Consider the following 20201-nt stretch of genomic DNA (forward strand, 5'->3'; position numbering starts at 1 on the left):
TATGACAATTATCGACGTCTTGCTGGTACTTCCTTAATTCTTTGTGCCACAGATTGAACAAAGTGCTGTGGAAACATTCCTCAGAGATTCCAATCCACATTGGCACAATGACATCAACAACCTGCATGCTGCAGCAGAAATCATTTTTTCAATCTTCTGATGTCCAATTTTTCTGAGCCCATGTAAATGGTAGCATCGGTTTCCTGTTTTTAGTTCACAGGAGTGGGTCCCTGTATGGTCTTCTGCTGCTCTTTGTATTCAGAGATGCTCTTCTGCATAACTTGATTATAATGAGTGGTTATTTTAGTTACTGCTGACCTCCTATTAGTTGGAAACAGTCTGGCCATTTTCTATTTTTCAGGCTGTTCTGCAGAGATGGTTATTTGGGAAAATCCTGTACATTTTCATCAGGTCCTCCTGATCATTACTACATGCCTAAATTCATTGAGATGCTGCCATGTGACTGGATGATTGGATTTTATACATTTATAGAAGAGGCAGGCAAGTGTAACAATATAATTCTACTACTTTATACACTTATATAGTGATAAACTCACTTTTAGTTCATCATGTGTTTGGCTCAATGCATTTTGTATTTCTATCTCTATTACTTTTGTTGGCTGATGCCTGTTCATCTTACCAACAAACCAGCCATCATCGCACTTCTCCATCACATCAACGACGTCTCCCTCCCGCAGCTCCAGCTCATCCTCATTGCGAGGCATGTAGTTGTACAGCGCCTGGTACCTGGGTTGGAAAAGATTTGATTTTTATTCTTTGGCAAGTATTTCTTCACTATTAAGCAGAGATGGGCAGTAACGCGTAATCTGATTACTTTTTTCAAGTAACGAGTAAAGTAAGGGATTACTATTGCAAAAACGGTAATTAGATTACAGTTACTTTCCCGTAGGAACGCTGCGTTACTAAAACCGTGATTTTTTGCGAGAATGTCTCACGACAGTGACGTAAGCGAGTGCGCCGTTAGTGACAACAGCTGTGTGCAGATCAACAATGGATCACATATCGATTGCGGGAGAGAGTATGAGCGTGCAGCGTTTAAAGCGTGGAAGTACTGACCTTACTTTGAGTTTGATTCCATAAAAAGTGACAAAAACATTAGCGTCCATCGTGCGTGGGAAGAAAACTTCTTTTTACAGCGAAAAAAACCCCAAAACTTCCAAGCAAGCACCGAGTAGCTACGACCTAATGGGAAACTCACAGAGAAACTCGCGGATTCTTCAACTGACCGCGGCACACCTGCACCAGGGTAAACCTCCGCCTAACCCACTCCTGCTTTACAGGTGAAAATAGAGCAACAGGACCGCTGAGTCTTTGACTTTATTTATTTCCTGCTGTGTTTTACTTGCATCTATTTGAAAGAGTGAGTGTAAACACAAAATTTTTTTTATTTTATGTGCTGGAATGTGTCAAAAATAGGTTTAAATGTTAAACTAATTCAAGTCAGAGAATGTTGCATATAATTAAATTTTTGCTTGATGCATAAAGTTAAAAGATTAAAACTAATAAAACAAGTTTAAAAAAGAGACTTTTCCATTTGATTACATTTTGTATGATGGATTATGTAGAAAAAGTAGAATTGGGCTGAAAGATCTATCGCTTTATCACCTATTCAGGTTGTAAATCGGGTTTTTAAAAAGTAACTAAGTAACTAAGTAATTAATTACTTTTGAAAATAAGTAATCAGTAAAGTAACGGGATTACTTTTTTGTCAAAGTAATCAGTAATTAGTTACTGATTACTTTTTTCAAGTAACTTGACCAACACTGCAGTTAAGTACAGCTAATTTAAACTGGATGGGTGCAGTTGTTTTGATTACAGTTAATGCCACACACACACACACACACACACACACACACACACACACACACACGCCTTTTAAAGCACAGAGAAAGATGTTAATAGCAATTCAAAAAAAAATTAAAATCATACTACTTACGGGTCTCCTCCACCGTGGAGTGCATCTTGTACTGACCGCTGAGTTTTAGAGACAAAGAGAGAAACACAAATGATTAACACAAATTTGTGTTTTGCCATTTGTGGAGCTTTTGTTTAGTGTTTGAGGAGAAAAGATTTTAGCAAGTTTTTTTGCTCTAAGATACTTTTGATTTTTATCTTCTCACAAAGTGAAATTATAAATCATCATATGACAAAAGAACAAAAAGAAATGAACCAAAAAAAGCATACTGTAGCACGTTATCAGTCATGAATGATATGGTTATTCCCAACATCTCCCTCCTGCACAGAGACAGGAGTGCACTATGAGCATGGTTGAATGAAGACATGCCCCCCTACCCTTCGACCTCTAACGGGTGACAGATAGGACCTCCGGGACAAGATGGGGCTACGAGGGGGTTTACCACCAACAATTGGATCCTGCTTAACAGGCAGAAAGACCAGAAGCAACACACCTATAATCTTTAACAGTAACCAACAGCAACCTCGACTCTGAGCTCTGCACACAGACAGAGAGTCTAAAGACATGCTGTAAAACATCATCAACATGCTGATGCCAATAAAAAGCCTCCTAATCACAACACAGTACAGTTACAGCTCACAACTCTATTAACAGTTATTCAAGCATGTATTCTGCTGCCTCTAAAATCATCAGCTGGGTACTTACATGTTAATATAATGAGAATTAGTGCCTGAAACTAACAGTACTGCTTGCATTGCATCTATAAATCTGATTATAAATTGTAATTAATCTTTGATATATATAACCAATCAGTTACTTCTCAATTCAGTTCACGTCTTAGTAGTTAGAGAAATACACTATTATGAGAGTTCTTATCATCCTCATCACCACAAATCAACGGCATACTCGTTACATGCCAGCTTTACCTTCACCTTAGGCGACCTACGTCCTTGATGTGGTACAGTTGGGGCAGTGGGGGGACAGCGCTGAGTGGAGGGTGGAGGGGCAATGTTAGCGGGAGGAAGGGGAAAATTTGGCTCTGAGATGGGACATGTCGTGACCGGACTACAAAGAAAAGGAGAGCTTGAGGGGTGAGAGACAGACCGCTGAGAGGGATCGTCTGGAGGGAAGTGGAGGGGAGGTGGTGAGACAGATGGAGAAATTGGAGGCAGCAGTGACGTTGTGAGCTGAGGAAGGGACGGAGGACGAGGGGAGGCATGGTCACAGGAAGGGACGATACTACGATTGTGCTGCTGTTGTGTGTGGGAGAAAGAGGATGAAGGGCAAGCAGAGGAAAAAGAAGTGGAAAGCAGGGAGGTCACAGGGGGTGGTGTGGAGGGGGAGGAGGGACCATTGTGGGGAAACTGAGTAGATGGAGACACTTCAGCCTACGGGGTAAAGACACACATGTGAATACTCAAGTGTAATCACGGGATGAGCTGTTCTGTTTGTGATTTACTAAACCCCAGACGGGACATGGAGGAAAGTATAATTATATATATATATATATATATATAAATAAAAATCTTGTGATAAGTATCCTAATTAACAAAAATATATCCACTAGTTTCCACTGAGTATGAGATGTTTCCAAAAAATCTTGTGATCAGTGTTGAATGGAAATAAGAACACAAGTCTATAATGCGCCCTAGACTAGACTAGATAACAATAATAAAAATAACGTATTATTTTTTAAATCAGATGCCAAAAATAACACAATTTTTAAAAAAACTGGAAAGAGAACTCGAGTGCCTCTTGAACACTAAATACACCCCCCCACCCCAAAAAAACAAACAAACAAACAAACAAACAAAAAAACCAACCCTGGGTGTACTGCACCTACAGGAGCTGCTCGGCCATGGAAACCAATGCCAAGAAGCTCCTGGTGAACAGTTTCTATGCTGATGTTAATGCCAGAAGAGGTTTGGAGCTCTGCAGTTAATGAGTCAGCATAGTGCTAGCGACTTATACGCACTATGCGCCTCAGCATTTTGCAGTCGCGCAGCAGGAGATGGGAGAAAACAAAACAAAACATAAAAAAAGGACGATGGGACACACTTGCTAATTTTGGCGGGGAATGACATCATACAGTATATTAACTTAATTCCTCAATGTCCCTTCTAAGGCCCTATAGCATTTCCAAACTCAACAGATGTAGTGCACACCATGCTGTACCTGTGGGCTGTGCATCTGATTTAAAACTCTAACATCCTGCTCTTTCTCACTTCTAGCTTCATCGTCTTCTTCAATGAACAACTCAGTGTATTCCTTTGCTTGTACTGACGGTGGTCTATGTGAGTCAAAACGTTGCCCATTCACATTTTTTGACTGCTCTCCCCACGAAACACATAGGGGCTCCATTGTTACAGGCTTGTGAAGCTGCACTGCTAACTGAAAGCTGCCTGTTGAGTTGCTTGCAGGAGTGACCGCTGGGGGCTTTACGTCCGACTGATGGGATTCTTCCGCTTTTAATGGGAAGAGCCTGCTTTGGGACGTTTTGGTCAGCTTAGCTGCTGAAGAATCTACTGGAGATGATCTCAAAACATCACCATCATCTGTGCTGCTGGAACCATCCAAAAACATGCACAACAGCTCATCATAAGGGTCTTTGACTTGCAGTTTAGTGTCCGGGGTTTCCCTGCTTTTGTTTACTCGTACTGTGGATTTGTGCTCTTGTGCAGGAGGTGTGGCTGATTTTATCGGCTCTGATAAAACCTCAGGCGTAGTAATTCCTAAGTTTGAGTCTTCCTCAGTGATATGCAGTCCTCTGCCACAGTTATATTGAAATGAAGAGTCAGGCAGTGGAGAGGTTAATGAGAAATGGGGGTCTGGAGGAGGAGGAGTAGGGGGGGAGATGGGTGAGACAGCTGTGGTGTGACCTAAACTGAGGTTTGCGTCTTTAAAAGTGGGCGTTCTGGAAAATTCTTTGCAGGCTGTGGTTGCTAGGGATGACAAGGTGAAACTTTTTTGTGGCTGTGCAGATGAGAGTGCTTTGGGCTCTTGAGCCTTTAGGAGAGATGCAAGGTCAGAGGGGAGAGGAGGCGGTGTGGGCGGCAGAGGGGTGTTCGTGAGGGAGCGAGCTTGAGTGGATGCTGACGGCTCCACTGTGAGGGACAGCCACTCGGTGGTGATGGCTTGCAGGTCAAGGCTTCTCAAAGAGGGGTGAGGGGAGGGGGGTTTGTGGGTGGTGGGTGGTGGAGGTGGATGATAGAAAGGCTCCATGAAAATAAAGCAAAAAAAGAAGGAACAGTGGGTGATTTATGAAACTAGAACAGAGACGTGCTGTGTGTTTTTATGTACGTTTTGACTCTTCAAGGTAGAACAGAAGACTTACTATAGTTAAAGTATTCACTAATTACTAGACTACCGTTACACCAGAGGGAAGTTTTGGATCTTTATTTTCTTTTTATTTGGGGTGCAAGTTGATAACCAACAGCTTTTTTTAAGATGAAGAAATGCCCCCCAAAATCACATCTTAATGAATTTATGAAGCCCCTGAAAGAGATGCATTATTTACATTATTGCACTGTCGTACAGTCAAGTAAAGTTTATTTATAGAGCGCATTTGAAAATAAACAGTGTCCTCTGTAATAAACTTTGACTATACATACATCCCATACAACTGTGAGGAAAACTGCATAAAACAGGAAATAAAGAGACCATCACACAAACACGTGATTTTAAACAGTAACAATGTAATTTAACAATAATTAGGCTCTGATTACTTATAACTTTGATAAAATAAATAATAAAAGCCAAGTTCAAGTATAACTTAATCAATATCTTCAAGGCACAAATCTGATCTGAAGTTGCTCTATTGTTTTTTGTGGCTTGACGAGTAAGCAGGCTCTAGACTCTCTTACCTTCACGGGTGTGGAGCTTGGTGTCCTGTTGCTGGGGTAACCATGTGGATCTATGTGATGGGCGGAGCTTTTGGATGGAGATCGCTTGACAAGGTCAACGTAGGACACAGGAAAGATCCCCTGTTTGGTTGTGTCTGGGATTTTCCCCTCATACCAATTCTGATCCACCTGCCTTATCACAATCACTCTCTCACCCTGCACACATCAGACACACCAACAACACACAAACAAGGCACTTAGCTGCAAATCAGGAACGGTGGAATGAACAGGACCCCACAGCAGGTCCTCTCACACTTACTTAAACCACAATGTGGCTTTTTTCCCCATGTCATTTTACATCATTTTGTCCCACTCTTCTTAACGGCGTTGCTTCAGTTCTTTGTCATCAATTTATGCGCATATCATTATGCACTTTCTTGCTTTTGACTCAATCATTGTAACACATCGATTCTTTTCTTTTTCAGCCTTTATGTTATAAATTTGCTGCTGTGCTTGAGATCATTGTCCTGTTGCATGGCTCAGTTTTGGCCTAGCTTTAGGCCTCAAATCTGATATGAATAGAGGAATTTATACAATATGTCTGCTTTATCAAACTGCATTTGATTAGAAGTTCCTTCCTATGGAACAGAGAATACCGGGAATTTAGTTCTTCAGAGGACTGCATTTTTTTTTACTACAATTTAGTAACATCTTTACCTTTAGATATAACTGCAAAAGCCAGCACTTCAAATATTTAAATCAATGACAAAAACATTATAAACATGCTTTAAGTTGAAATACCTTTCTCAGTGACAACTCCACGTTAGTATCAGCGTTAAAGTTGTAGCGGGCCACTGCCTCTCCAATCTCTCTGACATGTGCTGGAGGAGGAGGACGGATTGGCTGCTGCTTCTCTGGAGACGGCATCTTCTGTAAATGTGTGAAAAATGGTGTAAACCTGTATGCGTGTCATGTTGGAGGAGATGCATATTCAAATACAACCAAGCCATATTCAGACCAGAAATCAGCAGCCGACTTACCTCTACATATGCTATAGGGAATATTCCCACTCGCCCACGGTGTTCTCCTTCATACCAGTTGTTATCTATCTGCCTGATGATGTTCACTGCATCACCCTTTTTAAATGTCAGCTCCCTGTAACACAGTTTTATGAGTGAAGGGCCTCTGCATGCATCTTTCATCCACTGCATGGACATAACATAGCAGCTGAACAAGACACGGTGACTTCTGCAGCACGAGCATCGGTGACAAAATGTCAGCCAGGAAAGCAAAATAATATAAGTAATAAGAGCAAAATAATAAGAGACAGCAATGCAGAAAGCAGCTTTATTCATGCATACATCTAAAAGAAAAAACCCCCCCATCAGATTATGGTGGTAAGGTGTTATACTGGTATACATGAAAGCAATATTACAACTACAAAATGTAAATAAAGGACATTGAGTTTGCTGACGTGCAGTTAGATGTCTGCGTTCTTAGACTCGGCTCTCTCACGCGTGCACTCTAAGCTTGTTGTACTCACTTGCTCGTTTGTGCCTTAAAATCATAAATGGCTCTTGCAGGTTGTTTCTGATGGAGGAGAGAGAACAGAATAAGTTGTGTCATCTGTTTATGGGAGACCTAAAAGAGTGGAGTGAGAGAAAGAAAGCCCACAAGCATTACCAGGTATATGAAACACGTATGTAACATAATTATTTTGAATTTTTAAGAATAAATATAAATATCAATGTGCTACAGAACTGGGAAATTAAAGACAAAGACGTTATCCTTTTGAGCACATTGATTACATGTTATTTGAGAGAAATGCACCGTGTATAAATGTGTTAAGTGCACCACCAGTTCCAATGTTGTACCTCTCTGTCAGGAGTGGGTCTTCTGTTCTGGGGTGTGTGGCGTCCATCCAGTGTGGAACTCCTGGAGATGTCCTGGTCTGTGATTAGCAGAGACGCATGAAAAGGTTCACAGGAGTTACTAAGCGAACATGCCACATCACCTACAATACAAAGTGTGATCTGGGAAACAGTGATGATGCCACTCAAACAGGTAAATGAGGGAATGGAAGCTTGGGTCATAAACAGGTGTGTTTTATTTGTTTTTCATTGGAGAAAACAAGGTGATTGGACAACAGCACAAATAGACACATGCGATGCTACAAAATACCCGGAAAACTAAATGAAACACGGGGAATACAGAGCAAAAAAATATGGCAAACAACAAAAACGTAGGATCAAAAGGATTACGGGAAAGAAAATGACCTGGTAATAATGCGATAACTATAAATAAATGTTTGAAACAGACAAATGATACAAGAAAAACAAAATGCATTAAAAAAAAAAAAAAGGAACATTCACAACAATTTACCCCAAACATCAACCTTGTCTCTTAGAAGTTATATTTCTTTACAAATAAACTGAAATAACAAATACGGTTTGAAGGAAACTGTAACCAGATTATTATTTCTTACTCTGAACATGAAAGTAGATTTTTTGAACACATTCACTGACAACACATTTAAAACAAAAGTGTTTGATCAATATCCACCTGAAGTAACTACACATCCTGTTCTGTTTTGTGATTTGAGGTTTAGACACTGCCTAAACCCAACTATAAATTCAAGTCTACACGTAAACCTCGGCTTCTGGTGAGAGAATTCAATTCTTTGTATAGCCAAACTCCAAAATCCAGTTAATGACTCGTTCATTAGGAGCCTAAAAGTAAGGTGTAAAGAAATATTACATCTTTGAGACAGGATTACAGAGCAATATACTGTAAATTCTCAAATATCTGTCTTCCAAAATTGCAGAAAACAAAGCCAGCATTTGAAACAATCCCTCTCCTGTTTCAAACCCTTTTCATCAGTGCTAAAACAGACTTATTATACTTGGACCATGTTATTTGTATCCCTCACTGTACTTTTGTACTATTTCACTGTAATAGTTCAGCTTCTCCACTGTTTTCTTCATCTGTTCATTGAGGATCTGCCAATAAAACTCCACATTCTGTGCAGTGTTTCAAATTAAAGCAGAAGCACTGTCCTCTTATTTTACTAAAAAAATAGCAGGAAGCTTCACTCACATTAACTTAACAAAATAAACAAATAGCCAGATTTGTCTCGAGAATTTACAGTAAATGGGTCTTAATCAATGCCATACAATTAAACAGAAAAGCATGGTAATGGAAGTGTCGGCAGATCAATGAGGAGAACTGGGCAACGAGTGCAGACAAAACTGAAAGAGACACTGAGATAAATGTAAGTGGATGTATATGTGCCTTCGTGTATTTATGCTTGTATGCATGCATGTATTTGTTGTGAAACACACTCATGTTAAGTGACTGCTAAGTGTAGTGTGTATCTGAGGTGTTACATGTGTGTTATTTCCACCTGAGTAACAGAGACCATTTCCATTGCCCTGCTCCTCTCCATAATCATTGTTGTTTGAGGTCTCCAACTGTCGTCCATAACAGGCACTGATTGGTGACTGTATCCGTGGTGACTGTAACCGTGGTGTTGAGGGCTCTCCTCTATATGAGGCATACCCAGTGGGGCTACTGTCTGGGTACAACGATGCAGAGGAGTGACCGCCGTGCCAACACCCCCTCCTTCCCCGCAACGAGGAGCTGCGTTCTGGCACATTTGGCAGCAGTTCTGCCAAGATTCTTCTCAGGATGCTATCATCAGGTGCCCGAGGGTTTCTGTGGCCTCTCTCTGCTTGAATGTGCTCATATATGTCTCTCAAAGCTGCATCTAGCGCTTCGTAAATTGCCTGTTTAGACTTGGGTCTGCTACCTCGACCTCCGCCCCCACTGCATCTTCTAGAGGTAGGTGGTGAGCCCTTTTTCCTGCGGAAAGGCACTGGACTGACCAGGAAGGCCAGCTTGGACATCGATTGCTGGGATTGTGAGCTCTGGTTTTGGGAATGGCTGCTGCGGGTCTGCTGTGAAGGTCTCTGGTGCTCCTGTCGCGCGCGTTCCCGCTCATGACGTATCATGGTTGTGAAACGGGTATATGAAGCCGGGCAGCGGCCTTTGCAGGTGCTGATGAGATGGCGGTGTTGGTAGCCTTGGCTCTGGCCAAGACTCTGGTGACCAGGATGATGGTGGTGATGGTGGTGGTGGTGACGGAGGTGGTGGTGATGGTGGTGGAGGGTGGAAGAGCCGTATAGGCTCTCAGAGGAGGTTAGTGAGCAATGGTCAAAGTCACTCTCACTGCAAAATGACGAGCCTTCAACCTGAATGAAGTCACTGAGGTCAGAGGCAACAGCGTCTTGTTCACTGTCAGAATAGTCTGGGTTGGCTTGGGGGCCTTGGAGAACAGGAGGAGCGGGGAAGGACCGTCCACGCCCGGGGTCTGGTCCAACACGAGGCTGTCCCTCAGGGGGGCTACGAGGTCGGTGTAAGTGATCCATGGTTTGAGGTACTGTTCCACTGTTTCCATTGTTGTCTTCTTCCAGTAAAGACTCTATTGAAAAACGGCGTTTTGGATAACTGGGTGTGACACCACCACCACTGCTAGCTCGAGATGATGAGCCACCTGGTGTGGTGGTGCCTGAAGGCACCTCGCCATCACCCAAGTTAGGCATGGATTTGGATTTCTGAATAAGACGCTCATATTCAGAAATGCGGTTTGGCACCATATCACGTGGCACTTCCACACCCCAGGAGGGTGTCCAAGGAGAGAGGCGATGCCGAAGCAGATGAGGCTGACGCTCTAGATCCAGGATGCGCGCACGGACCGACCGGATGACTTCAGATGGAATTAGCTGAGCTCTGTCGATCTGGTGCATCTTTCGATAGAGCTGGAGAAAGCCCGGCGAGTCGTGTGCTCGTCGTCGATGGAGACGGGGTAATGAACGAGTAGATGATGATACTGTGGAGAGATTTCCATCGCATACCAGTGACCCAGCACTCTCTGAGCGGGTAGCATTTCGTCCACCCGAGCTAGAACGCCCATCGTTGAGTAGGTCATCACAACTGCGTGACTTTAGCTTGGCAGGAGAAGCTGGCGCTTCCTCTGCACTGCTCCACGTCTCAGCATTCTGGCGTTTTGTCTGCCAGCTGTTCTTACAACAGACAGACTGTTTGGAGGAAGAGCTGCCATCTTGGCTGCCATCCTCATTTGAATTGAGAGGGTCAGATGGGACTGGGGGAACAAAGGGCTGCTGATAAGGACCTGGAGAGGTCAAACTGTTTGAATACATGCTGCATGCGTCCCCACCTTTTAGATGTCCAATAGAGAGCAGCGTGGTGAGAGAGAAGAAGGAGGAAAGCAAGTTAAGAAATAATACCCAGCAAAACAGTAGAAGAGCTGGGGAGAGGGAGAATAAACAGGAGAGAAGAATGGATGGAAAAAACAGATGACTTGATGTTCTTTTTTTTTTTCCTTCAGACTTCCACCAATCAGTGAACTTTAAGGTTTATACCAGAAAGGCATCATATTGCAAAAAACCCAACAAAATCATATAAGCACAGTTCACATGCATGTGTTGGGAAAAGAAGGGAAAACAAACACAACCTGACCTAGGGTGAGCCTTTGGTGGCTAAACAGTAATGGTAACTTTCTTCTGGATTTGCCAAACAGCAAAATACAAAAAAATATCTCTTTTCATGAAATACCCAGAAGTGAAAGAAGCTGCATCTGTGAAAGCGTGGCTACCTTTGGCTCTGGAGGGTGAGGATGGTGAGGAACGAATGACGGGTTTCTTTAGGCTGCTGCTGGGTCTGTAGGCATCCACTGGTTTAGGGGAAGTTGCAGCTCGGCTCTGAGATGGAGCATTCACTTGGGAGCTTGACGGCTCAGACTTCCTTCTCTTCCTGTAGTCACTGGCAGCACTACAATAAAGAATGGGCCAAACAGTCAGTGAATCCAGTTTGCAGAAGGCGAATACAGACACTATAAATCTCCTGTGGGAGCACTGTTTATTTACCAAAGTCATGAGTAGTTGAATTGACAACAGGCAAAAAATAAATTAATTAAAAGTAACCCAGTAGTTTTAAGAAATAACCTCTTTTGTAAGAAATGATGCTACTGACAAAAGGAGATGTTAAATTTACATAGAATATGTCTGTGAAGGTTCTCAGTCATCCAGGTCATCGTAGTCAAAGGAGCTTGCAAAGAAAAGTGTCTGGACTTCTTTAAGTTGCTTGAAGACGTTTCACCTCTCATCCGAGAAGCTTCTTCAGTTCTAAGGTCAAATGGTGGAGAGTCCCAGATATAAAACTAGTGGGAGTAACCCCCCACAGAGGGACAAAAGGACCCCCTGATGATCCTCTAATCGCCTGAGCCAAGGTGTGAGACTGGGTGTGGGTCCCAATCAGCCAGAGTTTCGGGTGTGTTCATTGTGAAACCTGGCCCCACCTTATCATGCGAATTCCTGAGGTCAGATGGCCCAGGATGTGAGTGGGCGTTAAGGCGTCTGGGAAGGGATCTCAAAACTGGATTATAGATGGCAGACAGTTGGTGTCGTAAACCCCCGCCTCTGTTCAAAGATGGTCGCTCACAGTGGACATAGATGGCTTCTTTCACTCCTCTTTCAAACCATCTGTCCTCTCTGTCCAAAATGTGAACATTGGCATCCTCGAAAGAGTGTCCTTTATCCTTAAGATGCAGATGGACTGCTGAGTCTTGTCCTGTGGAGGTGGCTCTTCTGTGTTGTGCCATGCGCTTGTGAAGTGCCTGTTTGGTCTCTCCAATGTAGAGGTCTGAGCATTCCTCGCTGCACTGTACAGCATACACCACATTGTTAAGTCTGTGTTTTGGCGTTTTGTCTTTCGGGTGAACCAGTTTTTGTCTGAGCGTGTTACTGGGTCTGAAATGCACCGGGGTGTCATGCTTGGAGAAAACACTCCTGAGTTTTTCTGATACACCGGCTACATAGGGGATGACAATGTTGTTGCGTCTGTCCTTCTTATCCTCCCTCGCTGGTGTCTGGTCTTCTTTTCTGTGCCTCTTTGCTGACTTTAAGAAGAAGAAGGCCCGAAGAAGGCCACTGAAGAAGCTTCTCGGATGAGTAGTGAAACGTCTTCAAGCAACTTAAAGAAGTCCAGACGCTTTTCTTTGCAAGCTCCTTTGACTTTACATAGAATACTTTATAGGTTTTATATATTGAGAGAATGTTAAAATCACTATGATCAATATGAAAACCTTGAATACATTTCTAGTATATCTAAGATCATCATACAAAGTACCAGATTATACTTAAATCCAAAAACAAAACAAAGGGAATAAAGTAACTTGAGTTTTAAATGTTAAAAATCCAAGGGGGCTTTCTGTTCAGGACAGTTAAATAAATGACCCGGCCTATTCATCACATCCCCGCTCTGCCCTCTCTCTTCACAGAGTATAATGCATCTGAATAAGCAGGCCATTGATGAAAGGGAGTGGGATGAGGGGAGGAATGGGGGTTGAGGGAAGGACAGGAGGTGAAGAGCAGCATCAATAGGTTTGCTGGGTTCATTTATTCTGGCTCAGCTCATGAAAAAAAAAAAAAAAACGAGGCAAAGCGCCCTACCATCAGTGACAAAAGCAAAATTAAGACTTCACAAGTCATCATTTACTGCACACGCACGAGATGTTTGTGCGAGCGACAATATGAGAAAGACCTTAGTTTTTCTACTGAGCTGAATCACAACACGGACAGCTGCTGGTGAAAGGATGGGGGAGGGGGAAGAGGGGATGAGGGTGATGCAGAGGAAAATAAAAGAAGCAGCAGTTACCTTGCAGGTCTCTCTGGAGCCTTGTCAGCAGGAGTGATGTGGAGGGATGTCTGGAATAGGGCAGACAACAAAAGAGAAAAGTGAGCCCCGCAGGAACAAAGACTTGAGGCAGAGCAGCTTACAATACACAGCCTGCATGCGGTTGTTGCTGTGCCACACTCAAAACACTCCCCCAGCGTAAGGCGCAATGGATGCTGGTTCCACATGGCACACCTGACCAAGAAGAGGCCCTGCTGGTGCACACATACCGAAGACAAATTTCTGGTCTCTGTCGTGCTGCTCTGAAGGATGATGGAAAAGGTGATGCACTGAAGGGTGTTATGGAGGTTCAGCTCAGGGGGGCAAATGTTACCCTGCAAAAACTGGCATGGATCAGCTGGAATGGGTCTTAGTGGTATAGAGTGTTCAACGCTGATGACAAAAGTAGGGAAATCAACAGCATCGATTGCAATCACATTTATACTGGGATAAATGTGTGATTACCCTATGATGACTTGGGTAGGTGCAAGTCCCCAATCCCCATGATCATGAACTAGACTGAATTGGATTGAGAAAAATGATGGGTGGACACTTATGTCTGAAGCATCTATTGGTTTTCTAAAGTTTTGAGCTCATACTGTAATGTTACCAAAGGCTGATAAAAAAGAATGACGTGAACCAGCACTTCAAAGCTTCAAATGTTCAACAGCCTTCACAAAACAACCCACTCAAATTTTAGTAAATGGCTAGCATTTTAATTTAAACTCACAGTACATTCATTTTTAGCAGTCGTATCTTAAATATGTCTTAGCAATCGAGATCCTGATTGCTGTAACGGGTTAGAAATGGTACAATTAACACTACTGGAACACTTGTGAATGTGAGATTACCTCAATGCGCTGGCGAGCGGAGATGTCTGGATTATAATCCAGCCGTTTTTTAGGAGGCTTGAGCCCCAAGCAGCAGCAGTGAGCAGGAAGGGGAGGAGAAGAGGAGGAGGAATAAGAAGGTGAAGATGGAGGAGGTGAAGGAGGAGAAGCGGTGGTGACATCATGGGGGGGAAACAAACAAAAAAAAAAAAAAACATATGGAGAGAGTGACACCTGTTAGAGAATCTGAGTAACCACAGACAACCACAGCACATGTGATTTGCTTGTATCAGACACTTGTGCACTTACACCAACACATTGACACACACCTACATATATCTATTCATCACACACGTTCTTTGATATACACTTTCTAATGTATTCTATTTATTAGTTTTTTCCCTTAAACTGCAGATTGTCGAGGCTAAAACAACGCAGGCCTACTACACCAGTCTATAAACCACACCAACACACGCAACTGTGCCTATTTACCACACACACATGCAGAGTGTAAGAACAAGCTGTAAGCAAAAAGCAAAGTGAAGCACAAGCTGCGACATTGTGTTTCTTTGAGAGTGCAAGGACTTGCACAATCAAATGCTGTGACTTATCGCCTCAATCGAAAACTGAACACAGTGTGTGGTTCTGACCGTGGCCGTATCAGTCAGATAAAATGTCTACACTCTAAGGGCTTATTGAATGATGTGAAACAGTGAAAACATTGCAGGTAGAAATCTCACAAAACAGCTAAACATGACTGTGAGAAGACAGAAAGTCATGCTAGATCTGAATGTGAAATTTTCACCTGAACATTTCGAATAAGCCCAGCAAGTCAACACCTGATGTCATGCGCTGGCATGGACAGAGGCATGTCCATGTGACACTTTGTAAATCAGACAGGTTGTGGGTAATTTGATCCCACATTTATGACTGGAGGCGATCTCTGTTTCAAGTCACTATGACATTATTACCACTTACATCCATCAGAGGGCACTAAAGCATTTAGCTTCAAAGTATGCAGAGAGTTCCCTCATAGTACTGCAAGGATCAAATGAATAAACAGGGTATGTAAAGGCAGATTGACAAATAAATACTGGCATGTACAGTACTACGCAAAAGTCTTGAGCCATTCTTATTCTTTATGTTCTTCACCACAGTCTGAACTCTCTCAGGCAGCTTTCTTGTCATTTCTTTAAGTAGACTTCAGCAATAGTTCTCCAGGCTGCAGCTCTTTTTTCAGTGTTTCTGCCTTTTGTTTTGTTCTCTGTCAAGATGATACCACAAGGCTTCATTAATATTAATGTCCCGGCTCTGGGAAGGCCAATACATAACTGATAGTGTTTTACTTCCTAGGTATGCTTTACAGCATTGGCATTGCTTTTGAGGTCATTATCATGCTGAAAAATTAAGCCACCAGACGCTTTCTCCCAATACCACAGGCTGAAATGCCCCAAACCATGACAGTGCCTCCACTGTGTTTTATAGATGGCTGCAGACACTGTTGTACCTCTCTCTAGACCTCCTCTGTACATACTGATTACAATTTGTGAACAAAAAGTTTCAAATTCAGATACATGATTATAAAGCCTGCTGCCAATCAGCTGAAGGATTAGCTGCATCTCTCAGGTCTTGTCAGGTCTTTACTGATTTTTTCCTACTTCTCGAGGACATGACTTTTAGCTGTAACCATTTTTTTATGCCTTCTTAGGTCATTTCTTATTTTGTCCCCAACTTGTCCAGTTTCCTAGAAATTTTTAAAACTCACACTGCACACCAAGTTTTACAACAATAGTATGTTATGCCTGTCAACTATTTTCATGGATTTAGCTAAAGAAATGGGAACAAATTATGTGTTTTTTGTGACAGGCTGCTAGTAACAAAGTGCCTAAAGGTAATATTTAAAACTGCTTCTTTGCCAAGTTGCCATACAGTGGGGCAAAAAAGTATTTAGTCAGCCACCGATTGTGCAAGTTCCCCCACCTAAAATGATGACAGAGGTCAGTAATTTGTACCAGAGGTACACTTCAACTGTGAGAGACAGAATGTGAAAAAAAAAATCCATGAATCCACATGGTAGGATTTGTAAAGAATTTATTCGTAAATCAGGGTGGAAAATAAGTATTTGGTCAATAACAAAAATACGACTCAATACTTTGCAACATAACCTTTGTTGGCAATAACAGAGGTCAAACGTTTACTATAGGTCTTTACCAGGTTTGCACACACAGTAGCTGGTATTTTGGCCCATTCCTCCATGCAGATCTTCTCGAGAGCAGTGATGTTTTGGGGCTGTCGCCGAGCAACACGGACTTTCAACTCCCGCCACAGATTTTCTATGGGGTTGAGGTCTGGAGACTGGCTAGGCCACTCCAGGACTTTCAAATGCTTCTTACGGAGCCACTCCTTTGTTGCCCGGGCGGTGTGTTTTGGATCATTGTCATGTTGGAAGACCCAGCCTCGTTTCATCTTCAAAGTTCTCACTGATGGAAGGAGGTTGTGGCTCAAAATCTCACGATACATGGCCCCATTCATTCTGTCCTTAACACGGATCAGTCGTCCTGTCCCCTTGGCAGAAAAACAGCCCCATAGCATGATGTTTCCACCCCCATGCTTCACAGTAGGTATGGTGTTCTTGGGATGCAACTCAGTATTCTTCTTCCTCCAAACACGACGAGTTGAGTTTATACCAAAAAGTTCTACTTTGGTTTCATCTGACCACATGACATTCTCCCAATCCTCTGCTGTATCATCCATGTGCTCTCTGGCAAACTTCAGACGGGCCTGGACATGCACTGGCTTCAGCAGCGGAACACGTCTGGCACTGCGGGATTTGATTCCCTGCCGTTGTAGTGTGTTACTGATGGTGACCTTTGTTACTTTGGTCCCAGCTCTCTGCAGGTCATTCACCAGGTCCCCCCGTGTGGTTCTGGGATCTTTGCTCACCGTTCTCATGATCATTTTGACCCCACGGGATGAGATCTTGCGTGGAGCCCCAGATCGAGGGAGATTATCAGTGGTCTTGTATGTCTTCCATTTTCTGATGATTGCTCCCACAGTTGATTTTTTCACACCAAGCTGCTTGCCTATTGTAGATTCACTCTTCCCAGTCTGGTGCAGGTCTACAATACTTTTCCTGGTGTCCTTCGAAAGCTCTGGCAGGGCGAAGGACACTGTCTCAGCTGAACTATGGACACGCACACACATACATATACTGATACTGATAAGCACTCACTGACGCAACACCCTCCCTACCCCGGCTCCAACGCCACCTCCAACGCTTACCTCCCCCATGATGTGGACATCGGGTCAGCTGGAGGCGCAGTCGAAAGATTGTAGCGGTCCCAGATCAGATGTACACACTGGAACTCTTTCCCATGTTGCTTGTCTGTGTTTATTGTGTTATTGTGAGTTGATACCTGTGCATTCCTGTATTATCCTTTTGTGTTGTACATTTCAATGTTTTTTTTCCTCGCTACCTGGCCTGACCTGTCTCCCCAATGTGATGTTTGTATTGTATGTATGGTCGGCAAGGTCTGTCATCTCGGTTGTGGGCAAAAGACCTGCAACTGACAAATAAAGGCTATCTCATCTCATCTCATCATCTCTTTGGTCTTGGCCATGGCGGAGTTTGGAGTCTGACTGTTTGAGGCTGTGGACAGGTGTCTTTTATACAGATGATGAGTTCAAACAGGTGCCATTCATACAGGTAACGAGTGGGGGACAGAAAAGCTTCTTACAGAAGACGTTACAGGTCTGTGAGAGCCAGAGATTTTCCTTGTTTGAGGTGACCAAATACTTATTTTCCACCCTAATTTACGAATAAATTCTTTACAAATCCTACCATGTGGATTCATGGATTTTTTTTTTCACATTCTGTCTCTCACAGTTGAAGTGTACCTCTGGTGCAAATTACTGACCTCTGTCATCATTTTAAGTGGGGGAACTTGCACAATCGGTGGCTGACTAAATACTTTTTTGCCCCACTGTATGTGTAGAGACAACACTGATTCATTCCTTGACTTAGGAGCCTGTTTCATGCTTGAATGATTCATAGGTCAGCGTTGTGAGGCTTAGCTAACAAAAACACATTCTTCTGAAAATGGTGAGGCAGAATGACTGGAATGAAAAAGCAGATTGAAAAAGCAGCCAATGTCCAAAGAAAAACTTCAGAAAGCCCAGAGAACTAAAGAAATTACAAGAAAGTCTGGCTTCTTAGATGCTAAATATGAAGAATTTAGAAGTGGCTAAAGACTTTCGCAAAGAACTGTATGATAGATACTGAACAAAATTACACAAATTATTTAAGAAAGAGTTTAGAGCAAAAAGTAAATATCAGTCGAATCTCTGCTACTGCATCTTTTTTATTAATGTTTTGACTGTTCATGACCTCAAGTTATCTCAAACGTTTGGAGGCCACTGCCTTTAAACCATTTCCTGCTTATTTTTGAACAAGATGCAGAAATGAACCAACTGAAACAAAAGTGTCGAGGTTCACGTGTGAGCATTTTAGTGCCTGCTAGTCAAAGAACCAAAAACCCAGCAGCAGAGAGATAAACCGCAGTTTGTCACAAAGGTGTTTTGGGGGTAAGGAAGGGGGCACCAAACAAGCACCAAACAAGTATCACATGCCCAAACAACTAGCCCCACCCAGTCTAATAGCACAGACATAAAAAAAAAGTCCCGGGTGGAGTGGAGATAGTGGGTGTATGCCTATGACAGAGTTGTGTTTAAAGGAGTAGCTAGGCCCTGACTTACCGGCCGCCCAAACTCCAGCTCGGAAAAGAACTTATACCAAGGCTCGTTCTCTAAATCTATGTCATCATAGGTCTGGGAAAGCATGACAGTGACAGAGAGAGGAAGTAGAAGAAAGACAGGAGAAAGGAAGTGTGGAAAGAAGTCACACACAAAGAGAGACATGGTCCTCGTGGTTAGGAATGGGCACAGGTGGCAAAGGGAGATGGGCACAGGATGAACCAGGATGAAGGCTTGCCCATGGAAACAAAAGTGTTGCAGCAGAGCCCATTTACAGCTCAAGTTTCACTCCTACAGTACAGTGGTCAGTCAGTCTAGAGCAACAAACTGCCACAATCCAAAAAGGGCTCAGGCTAAACATGTAAATAATAACTGTAACTGACTACGCTTTTGTGCTGCTGTATGCATTTATACAGTCTATAAACATCAAACACAAACAGCACCATGAACCACTCAGAAGTGAATGTTTGTGAATGAAAAAAGACAACATTTAGATGTTTTTCACGTTTTAAAATGATGTCCATATTAATGTTTTAGTTGCCTTAGTTTTCTTGTATGTCTTGATGCCTTTTAAGACACATTTTAATAAAAGGTCAGCTTGTTTGATTTGTTTCCATTTACTGTTACTTGAACTGTAGAGATGGCATTGTGTGTTTTACCACGCTGTCTGCTCTTTCTAACCCCAATCCCACATAAAATTGAGTTTTCATGCCAAATGAAAAACTGCCAGGAGATGTTTTGTAGGTGTTGTAGTGCTACATCTCTGGCTTAAAAGGAAATTCAGCTTTCAGATGGATGAGTCACCCTGGAAAACAAAACAAAACAGAAGCCTGGAGCAGAGACTGCCAATCACACAAATGCATTAGGGACACTTGCACACACACATCTAAAGAACAAGAGTAACAGAAAAACATTTTTTGCCTCTTAAAGGCCATAATTACCCAAACGAGTGCGTCATCAACATACAGGTTGTTTTAGGGGTGACACTTTTTTACTTTGGTTAATGGAGAAAAAAAATTATACCGAGCAGCACATTAGACAGCGTGGGTCCTTCTACAGCTTTCTCCTTTATTACCTCTGTCTATCAGG

The 20201-nt window shown here is 42.7% G+C and overlaps 1 protein-coding gene across 15 annotated transcripts in view; it reads right to left on the reverse strand.

Annotated features, from left to right (window-relative positions):
- sorbs2a (sorbin and SH3 domain containing 2a) overlaps positions 1 to 20201 on the reverse strand; it is a 64210-nt gene that overhangs the window by 2339 nt on the left and 41670 nt on the right. For 9 of the 15 annotated variants that reach the window (XM_086295271.1, XM_086295269.1, XM_086295273.1 and 6 more), the window contains 12 exons: positions 19116 to 19187; positions 14382 to 14438; positions 13513 to 13562; positions 11453 to 11628; positions 9182 to 11014; positions 7653 to 7729; positions 7322 to 7419; positions 6819 to 6933; positions 6580 to 6708; positions 5800 to 5994; positions 1958 to 1995; positions 641 to 747 (listed from right to left, as the gene is read on the reverse strand). In XM_086295271.1, the coding sequence (XP_086151397.1) occupies positions 641 to 747; positions 1958 to 1995; positions 5800 to 5994; positions 6580 to 6708; positions 6819 to 6933; positions 7322 to 7419; positions 7653 to 7729; positions 9182 to 11014; positions 11453 to 11628; positions 13513 to 13562; positions 14382 to 14438; positions 19116 to 19187 (2947 nt within the window). Of the gene's footprint in view, positions 1 to 640; positions 748 to 1957; positions 1996 to 2313; positions 2398 to 2862; positions 3325 to 4111; positions 5153 to 5799; positions 5995 to 6579; positions 6709 to 6818; positions 6934 to 7321; positions 7420 to 7652; positions 7730 to 9181; positions 11015 to 11452; positions 11629 to 13512; positions 13563 to 14381; positions 14439 to 19115; positions 19188 to 20201 lie in introns of all 15 variants that reach the window. The other 6 variants (XM_086295281.1, XM_086295274.1, XM_086295276.1 and 3 more) reach the window with 6 other exon arrangements.

Source organism: Aulonocara sp. 'chitande type north' Nkhata Bay, linkage group LG6 (assembly GCF_057382095.1).
Source record: "Aulonocara sp. 'chitande type north' Nkhata Bay isolate Kocher_YH1m ecotype deep benthic linkage group LG6, A_spYH_male_GT1.1, whole genome shotgun sequence".
NCBI lineage: Eukaryota > Metazoa > Chordata > Actinopteri > Cichliformes > Cichlidae > Aulonocara > Aulonocara sp. 'chitande type north' Nkhata Bay.